This window comes from Berghia stephanieae, chromosome 10 (assembly GCF_034508935.2).
Source record: "Berghia stephanieae isolate SIO BIC M18660-M18661 chromosome 10, UCSD_Bste_1.3, whole genome shotgun sequence".
NCBI classification, from domain to species: Eukaryota; Metazoa; Mollusca; class Gastropoda; order Nudibranchia; family Aeolidiidae; genus Berghia; species Berghia stephanieae.
Genome location: NC_088369.1, coordinates 21,630,150 through 21,657,421, shown reverse-complemented (window position 1 = coordinate 21,657,421; position 27,272 = coordinate 21,630,150). Strand labels below are relative to the sequence as shown.

Sequence of the window (27,272 nt, the reverse complement as noted above, 5' to 3'; positions counted from 1 at the left end):
GTATGGAAAAGAACACAGCAGAAACCAGTAGGAGAGGATATAGGAAGAAGACGATGGAGGTGGATTGGACACACGCTTAGAAAGAATGACTCAACTATAACAAAGAAAGTATTGGACTGGAACCCTCAGGGCAGAAGATCAAGGGGAAGGCCACGAGGAACATGGAGAAGAATTAAAGAAGCTGATATACAGAGAAGTGGTAAGACCTGGAATGAGATAAAAAAGTTGGCTCAGGATAGAGAAGGATGGAAACTGTTTGTCTGTGGCCTATACCCTGACCCAGGGTGAAAAAGGCAATGATGATGATGATGAAATGAGAGTGGAGTTTGAGATTCCAATTTCTACCACTCTGTTTGAGACCATACAATGACTTTTTGAGTCTACAAACTAGCTTTTCACAAGATTTTGAGTTTAATTGATATCCTTCTGGTTGTTCAATGTATAAGTCAACATCAATTGGTGCATTTAAATATGCTGCTTTTACATCCATTTGGTTCAAGTACATATCATTTTCAATGGCAAATTGAATGAGAGCTCTGATTGAGGTGATGCGGGCCGTTTCCTGATAATCAACATCAGGGATTTGGGAATACCCTTTAGCTACAAATCTTGCTTTATAAGTTTCTTCTCCATTTGGACCATTCTTAATGGTGTATACCCATCTACCACCAATAGCTTTTCGGTCAGAGGGTAAACTTGTAATTTCAAATGTTTGATTTTCGCTCAGGGCATTCATCTCCTCATCCATAGCTTTTTGCCATGCATCACTTGCATTGCAAGTCATTGCTTCCTTGTAAGTGTTAGGGACATCAAGCATGTTAATGTTATAGCAATAATGAATGGTATTGTTAAGATATGCATCAACTTCATCATCAACAATATATTCGTCCAAATGTTTAGGACGAGAGCGAGTTCTCTTGGAACTGGCATGCATTGGTGACGGGTTTTCATTTGCTTCCTTATCACCTAAATCTTCAACACTTGTTTCAGTTTCAGGCAAACTCCGGTCACTGAGTGGCACTTTGGGGTTTGTTTTTGAGTAACTAGCATCAAAATCATCATCATCATAAGATGGAACTTCAGGGTAGTGACCAGAATTCTCCTGAGACTGAGACTTTGGTTGAGACAAATCTGTAACAGTAACAGGATCTTTAGGGAATTTGACACATCTGACCCTTTTAACAGTTTGGGTGTCTGGAAAATAGATCAGATAGGCTGGACTTTTTCTATCATACCCCACAAATATTCCCTTTTCACTTCTGTTTTGTAATTTTGTTGGTTTTTGTGCTAATAAAGCAAAACATGGGGATCCAAATGTTTTCATATTGGCAATGTTGGATCTTTTATTTGTGATCCTTTCAAAAGGAGTGCATTCAATTCTTTGTTTGTAGCACCTGTTGCGAATATATGCAGCCGTTAGGACAGCATATGTCCACAGTGATTTTGGTAACCCACATTGCAATAATTGGCTTCTGGCCATGTCAAAAAGTGTGCGCCATGAACGCTCTGCCTTCCCATTTTGATGGGGGCTGTATGGTGCGCTTTTTTCATGTCTGATACTGTGATTTCTCAAAATGGAAGTAAATTCTTGAGATGTGAATTCACCACCATTATCACTTCTGATTGCTTTTATCTTCCCATAAGGGGCTATGTCAGACAGGTATTCTTTGAATGCAGTAGGGGTGTCACTTTTTTGCTTCAAAAAGTACACAGAGATCAAACCTGAAAAAGAATCAACACAAATCATTGCATATTTCATTCCATCACAACTAATTGGGTCAATAGGACCCGCTAGATCAACATGAAGCAAGGGAACACACTTCACAGTCAGATTTTGTCTCATCAGTGATGATCATACCATCTACACATTTTTGTAACTTAAAAATGTTTGCTGTGTTACAATGACCCAAAATCCAATGCCACTCCATGAGTGAATGCTTGGACGTTTTTGTGTGGAACGATGAGTTAAGGAAATAGAGACCCCCTCTTCTTTCAATGTTGAATACTGTATCTCCCGAACACAATTTTCCACAATCCTTCTTGAAAATAACTGTGGCACCGTTCTGCGTCGCGGCCTTTACTGAGAAAATGTTTTGAGAGAAGGAGGGCACGTACAGTGCATTTCTCAGGAGAACAGAATGTTTACAGCCATTGTCATCCGTCAACGTTATCTCTGCGTTGCCTTGTCCTTGGGCAAGGTTCGAAGTCCGGGTCCCGTCTGCAAATTCGATAACATGCTGTCCCGAGTCAAAATTATTGTGGAAAGAAATAAATTTTGACTTTTCGTGGAGTAGGTGAACAGTAGCTCCACTGTCAACAAGAAAGTCGTCCTCTGCGAGTTGGTTATCTTGGAAATTCGGGTTAACACCGAAAGCGAAATGGCTCTCACTTCGAGTTGTAGGTTCATCGTCTACTTTCATCTCTCGTAGTTTTGTCAGATTTTTACAGTTGCTGGTATCGTGCGATTTAGCTTTACAAATTTCGCACCAACGAGATTTTCTGTCGTCGTTTTGTTTACAAGCTTTGAGTTTTCTACAGTAGCTGGTATCATGAGATTTTGACTTACATATTTCACACCAACGAGCTTTTTGTGTCCTCGAGTTTGGTTGATTGTTGAAGGGTCTTCTGTTGTACGAACTAACCGTCATCACATTTGATGCGGTTGAAGAAGAATCTTGGAGTTTCTCAGTGTCTTCGTAATTTCGTAATAACGATTTGAATTCGCTGAAGGTCAGTACTTCTGACTTTTGTGTGATTATTACGGCAGTAAAACTTCTATAATTTACCCCAAGTCCTTTTATCACCATAGCGATTAGCAAACTGTCACTGATTGTCTCACCAGCATCACGTAGAGCCGCTGCTGACGATTCAGCTCGAATGATATAGTCAGTAACTGTTTCTTGGTCACTCTTTAAGACGGATGTCAACTCTGTGTAGAGTGCTATGATACGAGGTTTACCTTTCGGAAGATAGTGTTGTCTCAGGATTCGTAGTGCTCTGCGACCGTTGTTCCTTGCGTCCCTTATGATAAGAGAAAGGGATCTGTCGTCCAATACCTGGAACAGTTCGGCAAATACTTCCTCGTTTTTGTCTTGTTCTGTTGATACATCTTGATTCAAATCATCAAGGTCCTTAAGTACATCATCAAGTCCTCTAAATCTGATGAAGCCGAAAAACTTAACTTCCCAGAGTTCATATTGGCGATCGTCACCATTGAAGGTGATGCGATGCCTGGGCCAATAACCTGTTGGCATGGTGGACGCCATATCATTGATTTTAGATGAAGGCCAAGGTAATTATCTAGAACAGAATAACAAATTCCATTAGATGAAAGAGTAAACTTTATTTATTGAGACATCTGCTTTTTATTGCAGGAACAGGAAGAAAGGAAAAAAGGATGATAATAATAATGCTTAATTTTTGTCGTTCCCCAAATTAGAGAGTTACATAATAAGTGATTCCTTACACAAAAAGGTCATAATAAGAAAATGAATTTACATTCTAACATAACAGACCAACACACAAAACTGTGTGTATCCATGAACGTTTATAGTCGTGTTAATACAGTTCAATGAGCATTACTCATAAACGCGGATGGCAAAATATAATAACAAAGACCTGAGTGACGTCATCTTCGAACTATCTATAGATAGAACGAAATTGACGTCCCTCACCTCCATGTTACTATTTTTACCAGCCTTTTTTTATGAGTAGTTTTCACTACATCCTGTCAATCAGACGATACATGTTTAAGGTTACACGTCGTTTTGTGTGTTGGTACGTTATAGATAGTTCAAAGATGGCGTCACTCAGGTCTTTGTTATTGTTTTTTGCCATCCGCGTTTAAGAGTAATGCTCACTGAACTGTATTAACCCGACTATAAACGTTCATGGATACACAGAGTTTTGCGTGTTGGTCCGTTATACTTCCGGATGGCAATGTTATGAGCTTCTTAGCCAAGCGCATACTATCTATATTCGGCTGGCGGATGCTGTGATCTTTTTGGATAAACTCATAGCATAAATGAATCTTCTCCCTCTCACCTACTTTTTTTTTAAATCAAAGGAGGAAAAAATCTTCCTTTAGAATCGTGCTGCCAATGATGCTTGAGTTTTTTAAAATTTATTTTTTGTTTGTTTGTTTGTTTGTTTGATTTGTTTTTGTTATTTTTAATTCAGCTTTCTACGGTTTTAACTCAATCAATCCTAGAGATTTTTACTACTTTTCAAAATTGAAAGAAAAAGTATTAAAAATGAGCATGTACATAGATAGTTTTATTCAACGATCATTAACATGCAAAATCTAAAAACATTAACTTTGATAGTACGCCTATAATTTTCTCCAAAAAACAAAATGAAATAAATAGGCACGGGGTAAAAGTAACCCGGGTAGACTACGTATATAGTCGTTGTCAGGGTTGAGTGAGTCAAACGGGCAATAACAAATACCTACTACCTTTCGACAGGGCTGGACTATCCCTACTTACTTTCGGCCAGATCTAAAAGACCCAGCTATCCAATCTCTACTGGTCGTAACGGATAGTCAGAACACATCTGAACCACACCCAGAATCGACTCGTGTTCCTTTCACCCATGAAGCATGTGCTCTACCAGCTGCTGGAACCTCGAATGGCCCAAATAAATGTTGTAGATATGAAATAGCCAGTTATATTTAAAACTTTCTAAGACAGGATTCGTGTTTCATGTGAATCAAGAATGAGAAAGTCTTTCTGGGTTTTAAACTCTGCGCGAGTAAAATAAACAACAACACATGAGCTTGAGATTATATATAGCACAATATCCACTAAACGTGCTCAGAAGCGGTTTACAAAGGTTCCCTGACCAACAGCAACACGCAACATGTAGAACGAGACAAGACGCCTGTTAGGCGATATTACAACGCTGTTGTCGGCCAGGTACTCATTTACATCTGAGTACGGTGAGAGAATTTGAGTAAAGAACCTTTTCCAAGGACTCAACTATGCGCCGAACTCAGGTTATTCCGATCTGAAAGCGAGTGTCATGCCACTGGACCACATCAAAGAATGTCTCTTTTCATTCCATAAAGTTTATAGCATTTCGTATCCACGCAAAATGATTTTGAAATAATACAGCTGGTGTTTATTTGTAAGAGTGCGTGGGAATTTAACATGCAGTGAAGGTAACGAAAGGCTACGGGGAAACAAATAACAAATTCAGTGTTCCACTAGAAGGGGTTTCCCCTTTTGTGGTGTAACATTAAATTAATTTATCTTTGCTTCACGAAAGGTTGTCATATTTACGCATTTGTAAAAGGAGCGTAAATTTAGGGAGAAAAAAAAACAAAACAATATAGGAAAAAAAAAAAATTGTTGCTCTAAAGAAACCAACATGATCTGTTCTATAAATAGTTATATTACATAACATACTATATGTAAAGAAACGTGCATTATTTGCAGGTCTGATAACCAAATATCGTATAGGCTCGTTGTTGTAATCGAAATCTCAAAAATGACGCATTGGATGGGGTCCCTGACCTCCCACAGTGGACAGGGAGGTACATACTGTGTCTTCTATCCCCCTACTGGGTGGGGTCCCTGACCTCCCACAGTGGACAGGGAGGTACATACTGTGTCTTCTATCCCCCTACTGGGTGGGGTCCCTGACCTCCCACAGTGGACAGGGAGGTACATACTGTGTCTTCTATCCCCCTACTGGGTGGGGTTCCTGACCTCCCATAGTGGGCAGGAAGGTACTTACTGTGTCTCCTATCCCCCTACTGGGTGGGGTTCCTGACCTCCCATAGTGGGCCGGAGGTACTTACTGTGTCTTCTATCCCCCTACTGGGTGGGGTTCCTGACCTCCCATAGTGGACAGGGAGGTACATACTGTGTCTTCTAGCCCCCTACTGGGTGGGGTTCCTGACCTCCCATAGTGGACAGGGAGGTACATACTGTGTCTTCTATCCCCCTACTGGGTGGGGTTCCTGACCTCCCATAGTGGACAGGGAGGTACATACTGTGTCTTCTATCCCCCTACTGGGTGGGGTTCCTGACCTCCCATAGTGAGCAGGGAGGTACTTACTGTGTCTTCTATCCCCTTATATCTGTTTTCCATGTTTTCTGTCTTTGTCTTGGAATGAAATTAATTGGTTTTGTCCTGGCCATGGCTGGATAGCCTAGCTGGGAGGGAAACAGTCAAATGTATAGTTAGAGTTTTGGGAGATGATGTTTACTCCCTTGTAAATCATCTCCCTGTTATGCACTGTATTGTTTTGTTTACATATGATTTTTAAACATTTGAGTGTGTCCCGCTTAGTGTGGACCTGTGCTTGTGTCTGGATGAGACTTTTAGGTGATCTCAAACTAGTACAATGATAGTGTTCTCTTGGAATCTACATCTGTTTCCTATTTGAACCAATTCCCTTTTGTCTCACCTTTTCTTCGGTGCTTTAATTGTAATTCTAAAACTTTTGACTAACCCATTTTCTTCCTTTTTACTGGCGCTGATATGACCTTAATGTCTTGCAAGCGCCGTAAAACTCTTAAAAACATAAAAACAAAACAAAAATGACGACAAAATATTGTCCATTATAACAATGTTAAACTAGGCCCATAAGTGGGTTCGGATGTCAGACCTGTATATATGTCCACCTCGGTCTAAAGGCTTACACTCAGGTGTAAAATGAGTACCCGTCCATAGGGAATGAGATTAGCGGAAGGGTAGCGTCCCTTGATTGGACGTCACCCATAGTCTGTGACTTCACCGGCGGAAAAGTTATTAGAGAGAGAACGTCATGTTGGTTGTGCGCATGCGTCTCTCGTCCTCGCTCCGCTCCAATCAAGGGACGCTACTCTTCCGCTAATCTCATTCCCTATTAACACCTTTGTCTCAGTTGGAAAATAAAATAGATAACATGAATATCGCCCAACATTCCTGTTAAGTGTTGCTATTGCTAGGGGTTGCATCCCCCCCTCCCCCCCCCCCCCCCCCCCCTGTTATTAATTGGATTTTCACGGCACATTCCGAGAGCTGAAATTTAATAAACAAGAAAGTGGGGGGGGGGGGGGGGGGGTGTACGGATAAGCTTTAGTGAGGGACGGGATTGGGGGGGTAAGGGGTGAGCAAAATTTCTGAAAAAAATAGACGGGGGTGGGGGGGGGGGTCTCTTTGATACAGTGGATTGTCTGACATTCAGGATGTAAACAATAATGACAATTGAATTAATTAGTCTGATGTTTTGCGATAACGGTGATTAGAGCCACGTTACGTAGCAGTCCCAAGTAGGTTTTTCTCATAAATGGACTGGGTTTTCTGCGGTACTCTGGAAAAACCCTACTTTGAAAATTTGGCCAGAAAACTCGTCCTTCAAATATCGATCGATTTAAATGACCCTCATCTTGGCAAAAACTCTCAAACCTGGGACTTCAAGGAAGACTTCACTGAATTCCCAGGTTTGAGAGTTTTTGCCAAGATGAGGGTCATTTAAATCGATCGATATTTGAAGGACGAGTTTTCTGGCCAAATTTTCAAATACGAGTTTTTCTAGAGTACGGCAGTTTTTTTGGTTTCACTTTCAGTTTTCGATTTCTGATAGAATCATAGAGTCACGTGGTTTGTTTTATGGAGATAAAGATAAAGGGAGTAAATCTGACTCGTGAATGAACAAAACAAAACAGACGACTTTTCGGCCCTTGGCCTTTATCAAGGAAACACAGAATACATATATATTTATATTAGATTGCCATAATAATATAGGTGGAAATTTGTAAATGTGTGTGCGCGCGCGCGCGCGTGTGTGTGTGTGTGTGTGTGTGTGTGTGTGCAATGGAAGAGAGAAAGGTGCCAAAATGAGTCAATAAAATGGAGATAAAGATAAAGGGAGTAAATCTGACTCATGAATGAATAACACAAAATAAACGACCTCTATTTATTAGTTGGTTTTCTCCATGGAAACAACAACAACAACAACAATTCACGTTTGTTATGCGAGACGAGATCGCCTCCCGTTGACAAGGCGGATGTGGATGACCTACTTTACGTTAATTCTTGGAAATCGGCGGGTTTCATTAGTTTCACTTTCAATTTTCAGTTTCAGTTATGGGTTTGTTCTTGTTTTCTTTAGTTTCCTTTTTGTTGTTGTTATTGTTGTTGTTGTTGTTGTTGTCGTTGTTGTTTGTTTTATTCGTTTGCTTGTTTGTTTGTTTGTGTTTTATTATTTGTTTCAGATTTCTTTGGGTTTTTTGGTTTTTTTGTTGTTGTTTTCATTTTTTGGGGTCTTTTTTCAATGTTAAGTTTTGTTTGTTTGTTTTTGTTGTTTTTTGGTGGAGAAGGTAGGGTGTTTTGTTTCTTTGTTTGTTTGTTTTGCTAATACAATTAATGCTGAGTAAACACAATTTCAAGTTAACCTGTCATATCCCCGTCTCGTTGCCTTTGTAAAGTTATAGATAGAATGAAGTTGACGTCACTCGGGTCTTTGTTATTGTTTTTTGCCATCCATGTTTATGAGTACTTCTCACTAAACTGTATTAACCAGACTATAAACGTCCAAGGTTACACATAGTTTTGTGTGCTGATTTGTTATACTTCCGGATGGCAATGTTGTGAGCTTCTTAGACAAGCGCATACTATCTATAGATAGCTCGTAGTTGAGGTCAACCATGTTTTTGTTATTGCTATTTGCCATCCATGTTTAGGAGTAATTTTCACTAAACTGTATTAACCAGACCATAACCGATAGGATGCGCTTGGCTAAGAAGCTCACAACATTGTCACCCGGAAGTATAGATAGTATGCACTTGGTGAGGAAGTTCACATCATTGCCATCCGGAAGTATAACGGACCAACACACAAAACTCTGTGTAACCTTGAATTTTTATACTCTGGATAATACAGTTAAGTGAGAATTATTCATAAACGTAGATGGCAAAAAACAATACCAAAGACCCAAGTGGCGTCAACTTCTATAGCCTGACATGGATTACCAAATGACGCCAAAAGACAAGTCTACGATCACAAAAGAAAACATTTCTTGAGTTGTATTGAATTGTTATCGGTGCTATACGTTCAGTTAAAAATACTCATAATATCCGCCAGCTCAGGGTAGCGTGGCTCAGCGGTACGGTTTTGCTTCGTACCCAAAATGTACCGAGTTCGACTACCCGCCTTCTTGTATGACCTTGAGCAAGTCACCTCGCCCTAGCTCACAACATTGCCATCCGGAAGTATAACGTACCAACACACAAAACTATGCGTAACTTTGAACGTTTATAGTCTGGTTAATATAGTTTAGTGAGAATTACTCATAAACGCGGATGGCAAAAAAAGATACCAAAGACCTGAGTGACGTCAACTTCATACTATCTATAAATGATGTTTTGTTTGTGTTGCTCAAGAAGACAAATAAATTATTCCATTGGTTAAGGCATGTAACACAACCTGGGTGCACAGATTTTTAGGCCTGAAAATGATGGGCTTGATTTAATATTGTCGTAATGGACAACAACTGGATTCAGTAGTCTGATGTCATGCCGCCCGGCAACGGCGGCCATCTTGGTTCTAAACAAAGAAAATTATTACTTTTTATTCTTCATGCTGGCTAGAACTTTTCATATGCCTTGTGATCAGAATGTGTAAAAGTCAAAACATGATCAAATTTATGGGGGTTTTTTCCCCTCTGGATACGCTTTTATGTCGCCGGAGAAATATTTCATACGGCGTCCGCCATTGTTCCGATAGTTGAGAGCCAGTGTTAAGTTACATGCGTCATAAGGAAGGAAGTGACGTTTCGACTGTTGAAGAGTAACAACCAGTAGATTTTTGACCAACAAAACATGGGATTTATAACACACCTTCACACGGACAAGCATGGTTGATTGTTTATAAACAATAACGTGAATGAAATCGACCTCTCTCTGATCATTGTTATTGTTTTTATACCTCCAAATGGGTGACTAGTTATCACAAGATTTTCTCCTTCATATCATAAACTTTTAATTTTACACATAGATTTCAGTGTTGGTTCAATTGATCAAACGGTAGAACAGTGGGTGTTTTACTTAAGACACATGCCATCGATACTAAAACCTGTGTAGTTCTCTATGTTTACTAATCACTGCCATTATATGACGACTGTCCTCTAGCGGCCTATCTACAATGGTTTGAGAGTGTTTTCATTACAACAATGGGGACAATGACAATTTCGGTAATCGGACCTGCAAACAAGTAAACGTCGATACAACTTGTTAATATTTTGCTTTGTCTTTAATGGGAGCGATCTATAGATCGTTCGAAGATGACGTCACTCAGGTCTTTGTTATTGTTTTTTGCCATCCGCGTTTATGAGTAATGCTCACTGAACTGTATGAATCCGACTATAAACGTTCGTGGATACACACAGTTATGTGTGTTGGTCCGTTATACTTCCGGATGGCAATGTTATGAGCTTCTTAGGCAAGCGCATACTATCTATAATCATGTTTTCGTCCAACCGAGTCATCAATCACGATTGGACATTTCTGAACAAATGTAAACACGCTGCTTTGTTTATGAAAGTTGTAAACACACCCATGTGTCAAGCAGAACACAATGACCAATCGTAATGTTAGAAAGTTCAAAATCTGTGAACACTTTTCACTATGTAGATCACTTTGAGCACATTTTGCAATGTGGCCAATGACCTCGATCACATGGAAATTTAATATAGATCATGCCCATTGTCGTCTGGTTTGAGAAATGAATATTGTGGACGCTACGCCCAGTCTCCTCCCCCCACCCCTTCTCTCTCTCTCTCTCTCTCTCTCTCTCTCTCTCTCTCTCTCTCTCTCTCTCTCTCTTTCTTTCTTCTCTCTCTCTCTCTCTCTCTCTTCTCTCTCTCTCTCTCTCTCTCTCTCTCTCTCTCTCTCTCTCTCTCTCTCTCTCTCTCTCTCTCTCTTCCAATTAAACAAGTGTCAGTATCCATTACATAATAAATAAATATAGGCAACTCCATAAAAAAAAATGCACTTATCCACTCGCAACGGGCCTCATGTTTCCAAAAAATTTGTTTTACTTTCAAGGGGATTGGCGTTGTAAGTTCCGCCACAAGTCTTCCTCGCGTTTCTGAGAACATGTCAAATTGCAACTTGTTCATAAAATCATTTATATAGCTTGCACTGTTATTTTCTATGACTAGTCAAGCTGTGTTCGTCAACCAGCCTGTGTGTGAATTCAAGCTTTCCTGGCATCTTGGAGTTTATTTAGATTCCTGTAAGTAACATCACATGATTATTAAATTATTAATTTTAGATTTTCATTCTTCTTCTTCTTCTTCTTCTTCTTCTTCTTCTTCTTCTTCTTCTTCTTCTTCTTCTTCTTCTTCTCCTTCTGCTTCTCCTTCTCCTTCTCCTACTCCTACTACTTATTTCTATCATCATCATCATCATCATCATCATCATCATCATCATCGTCATCAGGAACATCATCATTTTATTGTTATTATCATTATTATTATTATTATCGTTATTATTATTATTATTATTATTATTATTATTATTATTATTATTATTATTATTATTGTTATTATCATTATTATTATTATTATCGTCATCATCATCATCATCATCATCATCATCATCATCATCATCATCATCATCGTCATCATTATTATTGTCAAAAAAACATAGGAAAAAAATATAGGACGAATTTTATTTCATATTCAGAGGATTTCTTATAACTTTGTGCTGCTTTTGACGAAATTTCGTGGATTTTAAACAATTGATATAGACAATATTTTAAGTTTTGTACATTTTTGCAAGGATTTTATCATCTATTGAGACCATTTTTGTTTACATTTTACGATTGTAAGGGAAAAAACGGTGAGCTATTTTAATCTTATTACAACGGTCGACAATGAATATCGAGAATGACAACACCTAATTATTGTTATAACTTTTCACCCCAACACCTTCGTACAATACGACACACAATTAATAATACACCGAATTTAGAAACAGTGAACATTTTGAGATCTTTTGAATTATTCAAGGCATACAGAAAAATAACATAAAGAGGAAATAAAGGTGGACGGGAAAAAAAACAAAAACAAAGAGAAGCCAAAGAAAACATAAAAAACAACTCAGTCAAATTAAAATGCAATAATTTAAATTCTACTAATAACAATGACGGAAGGCAACGGAAAACCACCGTCACTAACAAACTTTCCCAGGACATCAGCTATCCCGAACACGTTGAACGTTTGAAACAGGTGCGAAATGAAACAATCACATTGGCCACGTGGAATATACGTACATTAAACCATTTATGAAAATTTGAAAACGTCATTCAAGAAATGAAAAAGTTCCAAATTAACATCCTTGGAATCTCAGAAACGAAGTGGAAGGGAGAAGGAGTAGTTAAAGAAGATGATTTTATATTGTATTATGCAGGTGGAAAACATCATGAAAAAGGAGTTAGAATTCTTTTGACAAATCAACATCAAAGTGCCATTTAGATCATGTTGCAATCTCAGAAAGAGTTATTTTAGTAAAGTTGAAAGGAAACCCGTTTAATGTTAAAATTATTCAAATATACGCCCCGACATCAGACAGTGACGAAAACATAATTGAGACATTCTATCACGATATGGAACAAGCATTAAAACAATGTAAATCTGATGAAATTCGTCTAATAATTGGTGATTTCAATGCAAAGGTTGGTAACGAGAGAGTTGAAAATATCGTTGGCCCCCACGGACTTGGTACCAAAAATGATAGGGGGAAAGACTTGTCGACTGGTGCAGATTGGAAAACCTTACTATTGTCAATAAATGGTTTAAAAACCACGATAGAAAGAAGTGGACATGATAAGCCAGATGGCCTTTATAAAAATCTGATAGACTTTATTCTGGTCCAACATCGATTCAGAAATATGGTACGCAACGCAACAACTATTCCAAGCGCAGATTGTAATAGTGACCACAGACCTGTCAAGGCCACGCTAAAAATAAACTTAAACATAAAGAAAAAGAAAGTGGAACCAAAACTGCAATTAGATCTATTGAGAATTAATCATCAAATAAAAAACGATTACAAAGAATGCGTGAAAGAAAAAAGTGAAAACTTGACCTCAGATATAAACATAGACGAGTATTGGAATCAAGTATCGAACTGCATCACTGAATCTGCTAGAGAAACTATTCCATCTGTGAAAAAACACGAACCAAAACAAAAGTGGATCATCATCATCATCATCATCATCATCATCAACAACATCATCATCATCATCATCATCATCATATCATCATATCATTATTATTATTATTATTATTATTATTATTAATATTATTATTATTAATATATTATTATTATTATTATTATTATTATTATTATTATTACCATTATTATCATTATTATTATTATTATTATTACTACTACTACTACTACTACTTCTACTACTACCACTATAACTACTACTACTACTACTATTACTATTACTATTAAAAACAAAGAACTCAGTCACGTCGGCTTTATTCATTATAAAGGGAAATCACTCTCTTTTACACATTTGTATTTTGATGTTTTCAGAAAAAGTGAGAATCGTGTGTGGGCGCATTCTGTCGCTCTCTGAACGGTAAATCGATTTTAAGAAATCGATTGAACATCGACTTGGAAGCTGTTGTGCCGACAAAATCTTCCAGCATGGAGCCCAAATACATCACTTTGGCAATAACTTTGATTGCCATATTGTGGGTTCCAAAACCAGGTAAGTCCACCGATGAAAAAAAAATGTAAGATAAAGATGCGAAAAAGTGTGTATGAAATGGTGCGATACAATAAATGTACGATTCTTTCATCTCTTTGTATTTATTACACGAGCTATTTTTATCGTGTCCAATAACACAACGAGCTTGCGAATATGTGGTATTGCACGATACAAATATAACGAGTATAATAGATTACATAGGACAATGAAATGAAAGAATGCGTTTATACTACCCCTCCAAGTAGGATTATTAGATATTTTGTAACCAAATGGTATTGTATTAGTACCTACTTCTATTCACCATAATTTGTATCTTTCTGCTTCTGCTTGAATGACAATTTGAGAGAAGTATCTCCATTACAACAATGAGCCCATAACAAATTGGATTATGACACCTGCATATATATATATACACGTTGATCCAACATTATGCTGTGTTAAGGCGACTGGTCGCATTTTAAAAATAACTCATTTCACTTTTCGACATCTCTTTCATCCTAAGATAATGTGGATTTGACAGGCTGGATCGCATTTGTTTATTCATCTTATCTAATTCAAGGCTGAATATAAGAATTATCCTTTAAATGCCCTATATCCACGTATACATATACGCAGGGCTGATATCCTAACGCAATTATGGGCCTATTTTAACATTGTTGTCATGGACAATATTTTACGTCATTTGTTTTTTTAGATTTTCATTACAACAATGAGCCCAAAATAAATTGGGTTATCAGACCTGCAAATATGTGCAGGTTGCCCTATACAAAGTTTTATAATTACAGAATCTCATATAGCTTGCATTGTATCATTCGCTGACCGTTTTTACACAACTTTGAATGGAAGGAAAAATATATCAATACGGTAATGTAAAGTCGAAAATTACTATCATAGAATACTGAAGTTATTGAAAATTGGTCATGATCGAATGAATCATAAATATAGTTCATAAAGTTCATAGTGTAATGAAGTATTAATAACAACAATAATCATAACAACAACAACAACAAACATAATGATCACAGATAATCCTCAGCGAAATTAGCCAGATTTAAGACTGTTTCTGGTGACATAAATTTTACTTGAACACATTCACAAACTATTCTACAAATCCATGTATTGCAGTTCTGGGAACCTGTATGACGTCATCTGACTTGTCAAAAGATCATGGGTTCGTGACCTCCCATAACTATCCGTATAATTATAGAAACAGTATGGACTGTAACATTACGATAAGCGTTCCAGCGGGTTATGGGATTCAGCTGTCATTTAATCCTGTATTTGAACTTGAATCCGGCTGCTGTGACTGTGACTACTTGAGGGTAAGATTGCTTTAAGGCAGTTTAGCACATTGCCAGTTAATAGGATTCTATAGTCTGACGTCACGTCCGCCCAGCAACGAGCAGCTTGGTTCTAAACAAAGAAAATAGGTGCTTTTTATTCTTCATACTGGCTAGAACTTTTTCACATGTCATGTGGTCAGAATGTATAAAAGTCAAAACATTTATAATGTTTTTCTACTCTGGATACACTTTTATGCTCGTTGGAGAAATATTTCATAAGGGCGTCCGCCATTGTTCCGATAGTTTAGAACCAGTTACTAAGTTACTATGCGTCATTACGAGGGAAGTGACGACACGACTGTTGAAGCCTATTGCCGTACCCTGGAAAGACGAGAATTTAATTACTTTGGCCAGCAACTCGTCCTTCAAGTATCGATCGATTTAAACTACCTTCATATCGGCAAAAAAAAACCTCCACAAAAATAATACAAAACTCTCAAACCTGGGACTTCACGAGGTTTTTAAGAAACTCCCAGGTTGGAAAATTTTTGCCAAGATGAGGGTCATTTAAATCGATCGATATTTGAAGGACGAGTTTTCTGGCCAAATTTAGAATTCGTGCCTTTCAGGAGGACAGCATTTAAGTGTTTAAAATAAACCAGATTTCGAGGCTTTGAAATTTTCAGTTTTCTATTCTGTGATGATTGTGTTATTACTAGAGATGATGGTGGTAGTTTTGGCGATTGTGGTGGTGGTGGTAATGCTGATGGTGGTTAAAGGTTGTTGATGTTGGCAGTGATGGTGGTGGGTGTGATAGTGGTGGTGGTATGTTGGTGGTGGTGATGGTGGTTATGTTGATGATGGCGGTGATGGTGGTGGTGGTTATGTTGATGATGGCGGTGATGGTGGTGGGTGTGATAGTGGTGGTGGTATGTTAGTTGTGGTGATGGTGGTTATGTTGGTGATGGAGGTTATGTTGATGATGGTGGTGATGATGGTGGTGGTTATGTTGATGATGGTGGTGATGGTGGTGTGTGTGATAGTGGTGATGGTATGTTGTTGTTGGTGGTGGTGATGGTGGTGGGTGTGGTAGTGGTGGTGGTATGTTGGTTATGGTGGTGGTGGTTATGTTGATGATTGTGATGATGGTGGTGGGTGTGATATTGGTGGTGGTATGTTGTTGGTGGTGGTGGTGATCGTGGTTATGTTGATGATGGTGATGATGGTGGTGATGGTGGAGGGTGTGGTAGTGGTGGTGGTATGTTGGTGATGGTGGTGGTGGTTATGTTGATGATGGTGGTGATGGTGATGGTAATGATGGTGGTGATGGTGGTGGGTGTGATAGTGGTGGTGGTATGATGATGGTGGTGATGGTGGTTATGTCGATGACGGTGGTGATGATGGTGGGTGTGATAGTGGTGGTGTGTATGTTGTAGGTGGTGATGGTGGTTATGTTGATGATGGTGGTGATGGTGTTGGGTGTGATAGTGGTGGATGATGGTGGTGATGGTGGTGGTGGTTATGTTGATGACGGTGGTGATGATGGTGGGTGTGATAGTGGTGGTGTGTATGTTGTAGGTGGTGATGGTGGTTATGTTGATGATGGCGGTGATGATGGTGATAGTGATGGTGATAGTAATGATGGTGGTAATGGTGGTGGTGGTGGTAGAAGTATAATATGAAAAATACTTGTGTTGTTGAAAAGGGTTGCTGTAGATTGAAGGAATTTTTAAAAAACCCAATCTATTCTCTCCTCATCAGCTTTATGAACGCGACCTGAGAACGGGTAATTACTTCCCTTCCAAAAAGTGGTGTCAAAACAGTCAACCTGAACCGTATGACTTGGATTCATCTTCGATGAAACTGAGATTTAAAACTGATCAATCGCAGTCAGGCAGAGGTTTCAAAATGACCTGGGCCAAAGTTGGTTAGTATACCTCTATCCCCCCCCCCCCTCTTTCTCTCTCTCTCTCTCTCTCTCTCTCTCTCTCTCTCTCTCTCTCTCTTCTCTCTCTTCTTCTCTCTTATACACACACCACAACACACACACACACACACACACACACACACACATATATATATATATATAATATATATATATATATATATATATATAATATATATATATATATATATATATATATATATATATATATATATATAAACTAAAAACAGGATGCAAGTTTTAAATATTTTGACGTCGTGATTTTTGACCGACTTTGACCTTGGCATAACAAACATAGATTTTAACAAATAAAGAATTCTTATTTAAACTTGGCAAGAATTACTTCAATTTTTTGTTCTTTTAGCGTGTAAAATTTCAAATGGTTTTGATTTTTACTTTGTGTTGAAATAGCGTCATCCTTTTTTCATTTTTTTTCTCACTCTCAATATTCTGATAAGCTGTAGCTTCCAAGAGTGTTGTGATTGGATTCAATAGTATGATGTCACGTCCAGCATCGGCGGCCATCGTGGTTCTAAATAGAGATAGTCGGTACTTTTTATTCTTCATGCTGGCTAGAACTTTTCATATATCTTGTGATCAGAATGTGTAAAAGTCAAAACATGATCATATTTAAATTGTTGTTTTTTTCCTCTGGATATTCTTTTATGCTTGTCGGAGAAATATTTCATAAGGGCGTCCGCCATTGTTCCGATAGTCTAGAGCCAGTTACTAAGTTACCATGCTTCATTACGAGGGAAGTGACGTCACGAATGTTGAAGCCTATTGTAATCAGACATGTAGGTTCAACTGCCCCTTTGAAAAGCTGATTTTAAACACAAATAGCTGAGGGAAAGAGAGAGGGGGAGAGAGGGAGGGAGGGAGAGAGAGAGAGAGAGAGTTAGATAGATAGAGAGAGAGAGAGAGAGAGAGAGAGTTAGATAGATAGAGAGAGAGAGAGATAGATAGATAGATAGATAGATAGAGAGACAGATAGATAGAGAGAGAGAGATAGATGGAGAGAGATAGATAGATAGATAGATAGATAGATAGATAGAATATAATATATAATATATATATATATATATATATATATATATATAAAGATAGAGAGAGAGAGAGAGAGAGAGAGAGAGAGAGAGAGAGAGAAGAGAGAGAGAGAGAGAGAGAGAGAGAGAGAGAGAGGGGGGGGGTGGTGGTGGACAAGTGCCTGTTCTTCCTAATGGAATAAATGACTGGATGTAGATCTTTAAGATGTCTGGTATGTTCAGTTGGTTTGTTTGTGGTTTATTTGTTGGTTTGCAGTCAGGGAATGTGTCCTGATGGTTTATGAGGAATTATTTGGAGACTGTATATCGTGTTGCTCTCTCAAAGGTGCATTTTCTTATGTCATTGATATTCCGTCAATTTCATAGCAATTTTATGATGTGAGTATTTTCTAGCTTTCATAGTTTACCGGCAAGTTTTTAATCTTGTTTATATCAAAAGGATCACATTATATTGCCGTTTGCTAACCTTACAGTTCGCGAATTTTTTTTTAAAAAAAAAGAGAATTGTTAATGACCATCTTTTTAAAAAAAAAAAAAAAACTTTTTGGTATTTGTTGCGATTTTGTTTTTGATTAGTCAATGGAATAGATCTGGGACTAAATCTGATTTAATTTTGAAATATCAAGAGGACGCCGTTTCCATGGAGACAGCCTCCAGTGCCTTCGTCGGTAGTGAAGACAAAACTGGTCTTGACTCCATAACTCGTGGCGTCTTAGAAAATGACAGTTAAAGCCTCCATTTCATAAACTATTTTAAACTTTTTTTGTTTGTTTATGCGGTCCTTTTGTTACCTTAGAGTCTAATGCAGACGACGATGTCCATTTATTTTAATGTCTCTATCATCATGCGGCTATGTGGTCTAGTGGTATGACACTCGCTTTCGGATCGGAAGGTCATGGGTTCGAGCCTCGCGCTCGGCGCATAGTTGAGTCCTTGGAAAAGGCTCTTTACTCACATTCTCTCACCGTTCTCAGGTGTAAAACAAGTACCTGGCCGTTAACAGCGTTGTCTTTGTCCGAAAAAAATGTAATATCGCCTAACAGGCGTCATGTCCGGTCCTACATGTTAAATGTTGCTGTTGGCCAGAGACCCCTTGTAAAGCGCTTTGAGCACGTTTAGTGGATATTCTCTATATAAAAGCTCAATTATTTATTAATTATCATTTACTGTTTAATTCAAAATCGTGATCCTCTGGGTGTTGCGTTCATACTTTTGTTTATTCATCTATCTTTGCAACAGTCCGTATCCAGCACACTCTCCTATATAAATATAAATTAAATTGAGCTTTTTATAGCGCAATATCCACTAAATGTGCTCAAAGCGCTTTACCAGGGGTCCCTGGTCAACAGCAACATTTAAAATGTGGGACGGGACATGACGCCTGTTAGGCGATATTATAATTTTTCGGACAAAGACAACGCTGTTAACGGTCAGGTACTCATTTTACACCTGAGTACGGTGAGAAAATGTGAGTAAAGAGCCTTTTCCAAGGACTCAACCATGCGTCGAGCACGAGGCTCGAACCCAGGACCTTCCGATCCGAAAGCGAGTGTCTTACCACTAGACCACATAGCCGCACCAACAGTTTTGCAACAGTTCGTATCCAGCGCACTCTCTTATATAAAATATCCTCACCTATTTTCATTGATCCTTCCCAGACAGACGATGTGAACACAGACAGGAAGGAGAAAGTGGTGTTATGAAATATCCTGATGACCTTTACCCTTACTCGGAGGCCGGCTGCAGCTGGAATATTTCCGTTCCTTTCGGGCAATTTGTTCGTCTTGAATTTACCACCTTTGACCTTTGCACCCAAGACAAAAACACAAACCATTTGGACCGGATTGAGGTTCGATCATTTTAAAAGAGATTTTGAATTTAAGCATGTCTTTCTTTAGTAGTTTCAAATTTACAAACTGATATATTTACAAAAACTGTTTTATTGATCCTTAGACAAAATGTATTGGTCGGGACGATAACAGAAAAGAATAAGATATCGCTGTGTCCAGTACGATTCGGAACTGGATAAATAAAACTGTAATGGAAAACCTTATCATTTGCTATTCCCAATTGGATTCAGTCTTGGAATAATAATACATGGAAGGTAAGCGGCTTCGTTCGCGAGGTCGCAAAGTTGATGCCAGTGGGCGGAGCTTAGCCGCCATATTGAAAAGACCAAGAAACGATTGTTTATCATAGAAACTATAGACTTGAGTGATGGAAATCATCTTGTGTTGCCGATTAAAACACTCACTACTAAGGGAATTTAGTCATTGTGATGTTGTAAAATACCTTGCAAAGGCAATATTAATTAAATTATTTTCTTCGTTCAATTCTGAAGCCAAAGCACTATCACTACGCACGGTTCGATTTCCTTTGCTTGTTGGTTATGACATGAATAAGGAAAAAGGGAGGAATCGAACCTGCGTGTCACGAGACGGCATATTTCGCTTGGCCAAGAAGAGAGAACAGCAAGTAGACCATTCGGTCATCCGCTACCAATCTTACTGGTCACAGTGGCTCAGTTGGTTAGAACGTTGGCTTCGTAACCAGAAGGTCTGGGGTTCGGTTCCCGGCCGCGTCATGCTCGTCAAAAGCAGAAAACCCCACATGAACCCAACCGAGCTATTTCGGTCAAGGACAAGGGCAGAAAGCAGACGTTACAAAAGATAAGGGGGTAAAAGTAGAAGAAAGCATACATCTCCTGCAAGAATGCAGGAGGTCCTCCCAACCACCCACCACTTTTAGCTGACTCTTACAGCACAAAGTTTCGGGGTAGGAATCACATTAAAAATCAGGCCACCACTACACGACCACAATTCTTAATCCTTTCACAGCTAGATTAGATTTCACGCCAAATATGAGTCGATCCTGTACAGTTTTCATCACAGATTAGTCTAAAGAGCGCTCGAGTCGCATCACATGGACTATCTCTCGGTGAAACTGCATAAGTCAGTCATGTATAGACAAAAGTACGTTTGGTTTTGGTTCGGTTCAACTCAAACCTAGCCATGAAAGGGTTAATGGTGACAACTTAAAATGTGGACGTACCACTGCAGCTATAGCAGTAGTAGAGAAAGCTACCCAATTGCTGCTGGATGGACAGGGGGAACCGGATAAAAATTATGGCTGCAAAGGGACCCGAACCCGAGACCTTTGGCGTGACAGTCCAATGCTCTACCAACTGAACTAACGGGACCCCCGCTACTAGAGCTATGAATTACCATAATTCATCAAAAATTAAGTCACAAAATGCTATTTACATTTTATATTTATTTGTGTAAAGTGACAAAAAAAAAAAAAAGACATTATTACACAAAATATCATGGTCACACAAAAAGGTTCATTGTTTGATCATAATTCAATAAGATTTCAAAATAAAACAAAAATCCCAGCAATTTCATTACTAGTCCATCATTAATAGTTATTACAGAATTCTGTTATGGCGAGACTGGAATTTACGTCATTCATCATTCAATCCTCTACAGTTCAGAAATTAGCCCCTGTGATGCGACTCGAGCCGTCCGAGTGCTCGAGGTGAAGTGAAAGCTGTAGCAGATGGAATGATGTTTGACGTGAAATTCAGCCTAGCCAGGAAAGGGTTATACACAAACATATTTGCCTCTTTAAAAAAAATCACACAAGTTAATAATGACATTGTTACTGCCCTGTAAATAAAATAAATTTGTTAAGAACTTGACGGCTTTTACACATTAGCTTCTTTTTCAATTGTTCAGTGTACAGTTTACCAGCATAGAAATACCTGACTTGAATATATTTCTCAGCTCTTGCTTTTAGTAGAAGAATCAAATGATTCTCAATCCCCTCATGATCAAACATATGGGAACGAAATAATGTAGAAAAAACGGGTTTATTGACGAAAGACCTCATGATGCTTTGCAAAAGCTTACGGCAATCATATCGATTGAAATGAAAATGATCTTGACCTACAGTTGAAACATATTTTCTGAAATGCTTTTCAGAAATTAAACAGACATCAATAACACCCTTAGAAGGAATTTGCAACCCCCCTTTGTTCTTAAGAGCAACCAAAGAATGTATGTCAACTCATGCATTTGAACACTGTTCACAAAGAATTCTTTGTTTCAATTTAAATGCAACAAATCCAGCAATGTAGACGACAATTTTATTTGAACAAGTGGACAACTGATCATAGTTTACATCAAAATCAAATGAACTACTGCTACTGATATCACTACTTTCACACACCTCTTCAGACAAGACTCGGTTTGTTGATAAAGATGCATTGATTCGAATCCCAGAAGGTACATCACGGCTTAAATTCTCTCGGCTGGAAACACTTAGAATGGGTACGGATTCCAGAGGCAAACAGTTCCCTCTTTTCACTTCTTCAATTTCATTGTGCGTGAGGAGTTGCTTGTATGCTTTTGAGAACTGTCTAGCTGTTGGATTGTTATTGCAGCCTCCCATACTTCTTACCTTACCAAAAAAAAGTTCAATGTGATCTTGACTAAACTTGTAGGTCAATAAAAATTTCATACATGAATCTTCAGACATTACCAAACGTCTGTAAATGGAAATAACACTATCAATACAAACAAGAAAACCAAGAAAGCCAGTCTTTCTTCTACTGGAAACAAGAGACATACCATTAAGAGATAATGTCATGGGCAAAATATAATTTTTAACTTCTGAGAGAAAATTTTTAGTTTCTTCAAAATTACATTTACTCAATGGGGATTTCCATCCAAATGCCTTCATATTTCTAGAATTAAGGATATCAAACAAACAATTAAACATTTTCAAAAACTTAATAGTTGCCTCACATCCTTCAAAACCAGGGATATTTTCTTTAAGACAAAATTCAAGAGAAAAAGAAACTGAATCACTAAGAGTTTGAGCAGCTAATTTTACATTCATTTTTTTCTTAAACCATTGCACATGACTTGCTTGTAATTTATTACCCAGGTGCAATCCTTCTCTTTCTTGTAACTTATGTAATAGTTCAATATAGTCCCATTTGATAAAATCATTACCTACACAAAGACTTTTTTTCTGCAAAAGTATTCCTTACCAATTTCAACATATGACAGGCATCAAGAAAAACATAAATAGGCGTATCAGTAACAGGATGAGAAAAGTATGGCTTTATTTTATCACTATCTACAATTACACCAAGAGACTTCAACATAGACATATTTGATGGACAACCGTCATGTGTGATTGACACTATCTCAACACCTACTTCATGCAGTTTTTTAATACATGAATTCAATAAATTTTTTCTTTCCACCCCATTCAAACCATCTAATAAAAAATACCCAACAGGCAATTTCCAACTGCTATTTAAGCATACTATCATAAAAGTTAGAGCTTCCTTTGCTACGGGAAGATTATCATCATCAATTCCTGTACCAACATCCACATAGCCATGATACTTGCTGCCATCCCATTCCACATGTTGCCTAATAGACATTTCATCCATGACAAGATTACATAGAAAAGGTTTTGCAACCTTTGACAGTTGTACAATATTGGAAAGAAAAGTAAAAGCTGATTTAGTAAAACCAGGTGACCCATCCACAGTTTTATACCACTTAGAAATAGTCTTTGGATGAGGAAGACAAGTATCAAAAGCTTTACTTACATATCGATAAGCTTTAGGGGAGTAAAATGCAATGTCATAGCAAAACTTCTAATTTCTGGAGAATACTTCACAGGTACAGACATATTTTCCATCTTCGCTAAATTCCGTTTCAATAAATCACCAACCCACCCCACCCCCACATCTTTCTAAAATATCTACACTAGAGTCACTAATCATCTTTTTGTTTCTAAGCTCCATTACTATACTTTTTAAGTCTGCATTTTTTTTAATTAAACGTCTTTTCGACTGCTGAAGCATTTTAATTTTCTTTCTGCATGATTCTAATTTATGACTTTTATCTTCTAGAGCTCTTTTAAAATTTTGTTTGGTTGGTGTATCAACACTCGTAGAAGTAGAAGGGATAGCAAGATCATTTGGCAATGGAGCATTACAGTTGTCTGAATTAGAAATGGAAGGGGGAGGCTCTCTTTGAGCTGGCGGTTTTCTAGCTTTGTCCCCCGAATTTTGATAGTAAGAAGGAAAAGACAAAAAGATAGTAGGTACTGCACCTTCTCTCAATCGAACAATATTGACAGAAGTTCTGTCAATGCATTTCTCCTCAAAGTGGACAGAACAGACAACAGTATATTTGGAGGGAATAAAATTTTCCCTTTTTATGGAATTTATCCACAGCTTTCTCCGCTCTTCATCCTTGGGGAATCTGAAAAAAAATAAAACAACAACACATTGTTGTCACTAATGTCTTAAAATAGCATTACAACATTATTGGTCACCTGGTAACATTCTTACTGTGACTGAGTGAGAAACATGGGTGTGCTATTCTGTGTGGTAGCAAACCATTTGTTTGAATAGCACTGTTGTTGATACAACCAAGTGTTAACCCTTTCACAGCTAGTCTGGACTTCACGTAAAATATCATTCGATCCTCTACAACTTTCACTGAGATATGAGTCCTGTGATTCGCCTCAAGCACTCGAGGCACATCACAGGGACAAATCTCTACGTCAAAACTGCAAAAGACAGTCATACATCGACAAAAGTAGGTTAGATTTCCGTTCGGTTGAAATGTAACCTAGCCGTGAAGGGGTTAAAACAAGGCTATTTTATTTAATGCACACATAAGGTTGGGAAATGAGTTGGTACTTTTTCATATCAACAAGACCTTGTAGCTTAGCAAGTAATGTAATCCTTTAGACGTATGATCATAAATGTTTTAGTTAGCAATAAAAGAAAAGTACTCACTTGTGAAAGGTGATTCCTGTACCCTTCTCCCTCTCAGAGCGATTGGTGGAGCCAAATGCGCAACAAGCAGGCATCTTTGGTTATTCATGTAGAACACAATGAATAATTAATATGGTTCAAAAATATTTTCCAAGAATGAGTGATAGGTCAGTGTGATGAAAATGTACAACGAATTCTTTTAGACAGAAGATGAAATAAACGTTAGATAGTAAAATCCAACCAAATAGTAAAATCCAACCAATCTTAAGCCTTTTACGGTTAGGTTGGATTTCAACCGAACCGAAATCTAACCTACATTTGTCGATAAATGACTGACTTTTGCAGTTTTCACCTAGAGATTAGTCCCCCATTTTGAAATTTGATGCACACATAGTCAGCAAATGAGTTGGTAGTTTTCATCTCAACAAGACCTTCTTGTGGTCTTGTAGCTGAGCAAGTAATCCTTTGGACATATGATCACAACAGTTAGCAAAAAAAGAAAAGTACTCACTGATGGACGGTGATTCCTGTAACACTATCCTTATCACTGCGATTGGTACAACCAAATCATCTTTGGTTAGTCCTTTCGAAGTGACTTTTCTCACCCCCCGGATGCTAGTCTTCATAATAGTACACCCCCCGGATGCTAGTCTTCATAATAGTAGTCCACAATTGTTGTATGTTTAATCCAAAGGTTGTAATGCAGTAATTTGTTAAGTTTCTTGTCACAAGTTGCACAATTAAAAAAAAAAATCAATCAAATCCAAATCGCAAAAAGCCGGCGACGTTTTTTTTCGTTAATCCAATCGGCCGGGGGGGGGGGGGGGGGGGGGGGGGGGGTGAGAATACAGGCAGCCTAGTCCTTTATTCCTGTAGAACAAAATATTTTCCAAGAATTAGTGATAGGTCAGTGTGGTGAAAATGTACAACGAATTCTTTTAGAGAGAAGATGAAACATTACTATTAATGTAAGATAGTAAAATCCAACCAATCCTAACCGTCCAGCTTCAGCTAGAGCCAAACCAAGGCCAAGGGTGACGAAACAGTCTCTGGTCATCGAGAGTCAAAGGCTTTCCGTCAGTAAAATAATGTCGATCTAAGACTAATAATAAACATCGCCTTTACCATATACATCCGATAACTAAAACAAATGAAAAAAACGATTAGACTAGAATCTATACTTGTTTAAAGAAAATCAAAGTGGCTGAAAACTGAAAGTGAAAGTGAACGTGCCATGCCATAGCCACATCACATTCACAGGGAGAGATATCTGAATTCGACTCAACTTAGCTATCAAATGGTTTTATTTCATCGTTAAACATGATTTAACTGATAAAACGTATTTGCAAACATAATTATGAAACAAATTTAAGGTTGATACTCACTTGGAAGGAAAAACATCCACTGATCATCTTGATTCGGATGTCCACCGATGAGTGAATCACCGTAACTACGGCCGTCGGCCGTAACGCAGGAATGTTTTGGTATTCCCAATATGGCTTCAGTATTATGACGTCATCTTCCTTCCATCTATTTTTATTCCAAGGATTCAGTAGTCTGATGTCGAGCTGCCGGGAAACGGCGGCCATCTTGGTTCTAAACAAAGAAAATCATTACTTTTTATTCTTCATGCTGGCTAGAACTTTTCATATGCCTTCTGATCAGAATGGGTAAAAGTCAAAGCATGATCAAATTTATGTTTTGTTTTCCTCTTGATACGCTTTTATGCTCGCCGGAGAAATATTTCATACGGGCGTCCGCCATTGTTCCGATAGTTTAGAGCCAGTGTTACTAAGTTACCATGCGTCATTAGGAAAGAAGTGACGTTACGACTGTTGAAGCGTATTGGAGAGATCTATATTCATGTTTTCGTCCAACCAGGTCATCAATCACGTGCGTGATTTGTTGCTTTCCAACGATTGGACATTTCTGAACAAATGTAAACACGCTGCTTTGTTTATGAAAGTTGTAAACATACCCATGTGTCAAGCTGAACACAATGACCAATCGTGATGTTAGATAGTTCAAAATCAGTGAACACTTTTAACTATGTAGGTCACTTTGAGCACATTTTGCAATGTGATCAATGACCTCGAGCACATGGAAAGTTAATATAGATCATGCCCATTGGTTCCTAAATATTTATCCCACTCGAGGATAAGGTGGTTTCCCAACAAAGTTTGGGGTTTTGAAACCAGCGTAGCAGGCCAATATCGGACACACCCATCAAGGCATTCTTCGTAGTTTCTGATAGCATTTCAAAGTCGGCCATTCATTTTCGCGAGGTTCTGCATTCCATTCCTTTGAAAAGTAAAAAAAAAAAAGAGCTTTTATATAGCGCAATATCCACTAAACGTGCTCAAAGCGCTTTACAAGGGGTCCCTGGACAACAGCAACACTTGACACGTAAGTCTGGACAGGACGCCTGTCAGGCGATATTACAATTTTTTTCGAACAGAGACAATGCT

At 38.2% G+C, this 27,272-nt stretch overlaps 4 protein-coding genes across 6 annotated transcripts in view; 2 read left to right on the top strand and 2 right to left on the bottom strand.

The window, feature by feature from the left end:
- LOC144980806 (cytosolic phospholipase A2-like) overlaps nucleotides 1-25,406 on the bottom strand; it is a 131,372-nt gene extending 105,966 nt beyond the window's left edge. Inside the window, exon 1 of the mRNA XM_078928625.1 lies at nucleotides 25,316-25,406. The gene's annotated coding sequence lies outside the window, so the exon portion shown is untranslated. The remainder of the gene's footprint in view (nucleotides 1-25,315) is intronic.
- Nucleotides 1-27,272, top strand: part of LOC144980823 (putative serine protease K12H4.7) — a 641,746-nt gene that overhangs the window by 589,784 nt on the left and 24,690 nt on the right. The gene's annotated exons all lie outside the window — the stretch shown is intronic.
- Nucleotides 10,723-27,272, top strand: part of LOC144980807 (cubilin-like) — a 40,751-nt gene continuing 24,201 nt past the window's right edge. For 2 of the 3 annotated variants that reach the window (XM_078928627.1, XM_078928628.1), the window contains exons 1-5: nucleotides 11,028-11,226; nucleotides 13,542-13,719; nucleotides 14,845-15,041; nucleotides 16,764-16,929; nucleotides 19,652-19,842. In XM_078928627.1, the coding sequence (XP_078784753.1) occupies nucleotides 13,656-13,719; nucleotides 14,845-15,041; nucleotides 16,764-16,929; nucleotides 19,652-19,842 (618 nt within the window). In that variant the 5' untranslated portion in view covers nucleotides 11,028-11,226; nucleotides 13,542-13,655. Of the gene's footprint in view, nucleotides 11,227-13,541; nucleotides 13,720-14,844; nucleotides 15,042-16,763; nucleotides 16,930-19,651; nucleotides 19,843-27,272 lie in introns of all 3 variants that reach the window. The other variant, XM_078928626.1, reaches the window with a different exon arrangement.
- On the bottom strand, nucleotides 23,740-24,914 carry LOC144980808 (THAP domain-containing protein 1-like). Its single transcript, XM_078928629.1, has 2 exons — nucleotides 24,826-24,914; nucleotides 23,740-24,283 (listed from the first exon to the last, which is right to left on the bottom strand). Exons 1-2 carry the CDS (start codon nucleotides 24,897-24,899, stop codon nucleotides 23,740-23,742), a joined length of 618 nt encoding a protein of 205 aa, XP_078784755.1. The 5' UTR covers nucleotides 24,900-24,914.

Excerpts from the sequence above, each read along its gene's own strand:
- LOC144980808 (XM_078928629.1), bottom strand. The coding sequence starts at position 24,899 with ATGCCTGCTTGTTGCGCATTTGGCTCCACCAATCGCTCTGAGAGGGAG. Across the intron at positions 24,284-24,825 it reads ACAGGAATCACCTTTCACAA|ATTCCCCAAGGATGAAGAGC; the intron begins GTGAGTACTTTT and ends ATTTTTTTTCAG.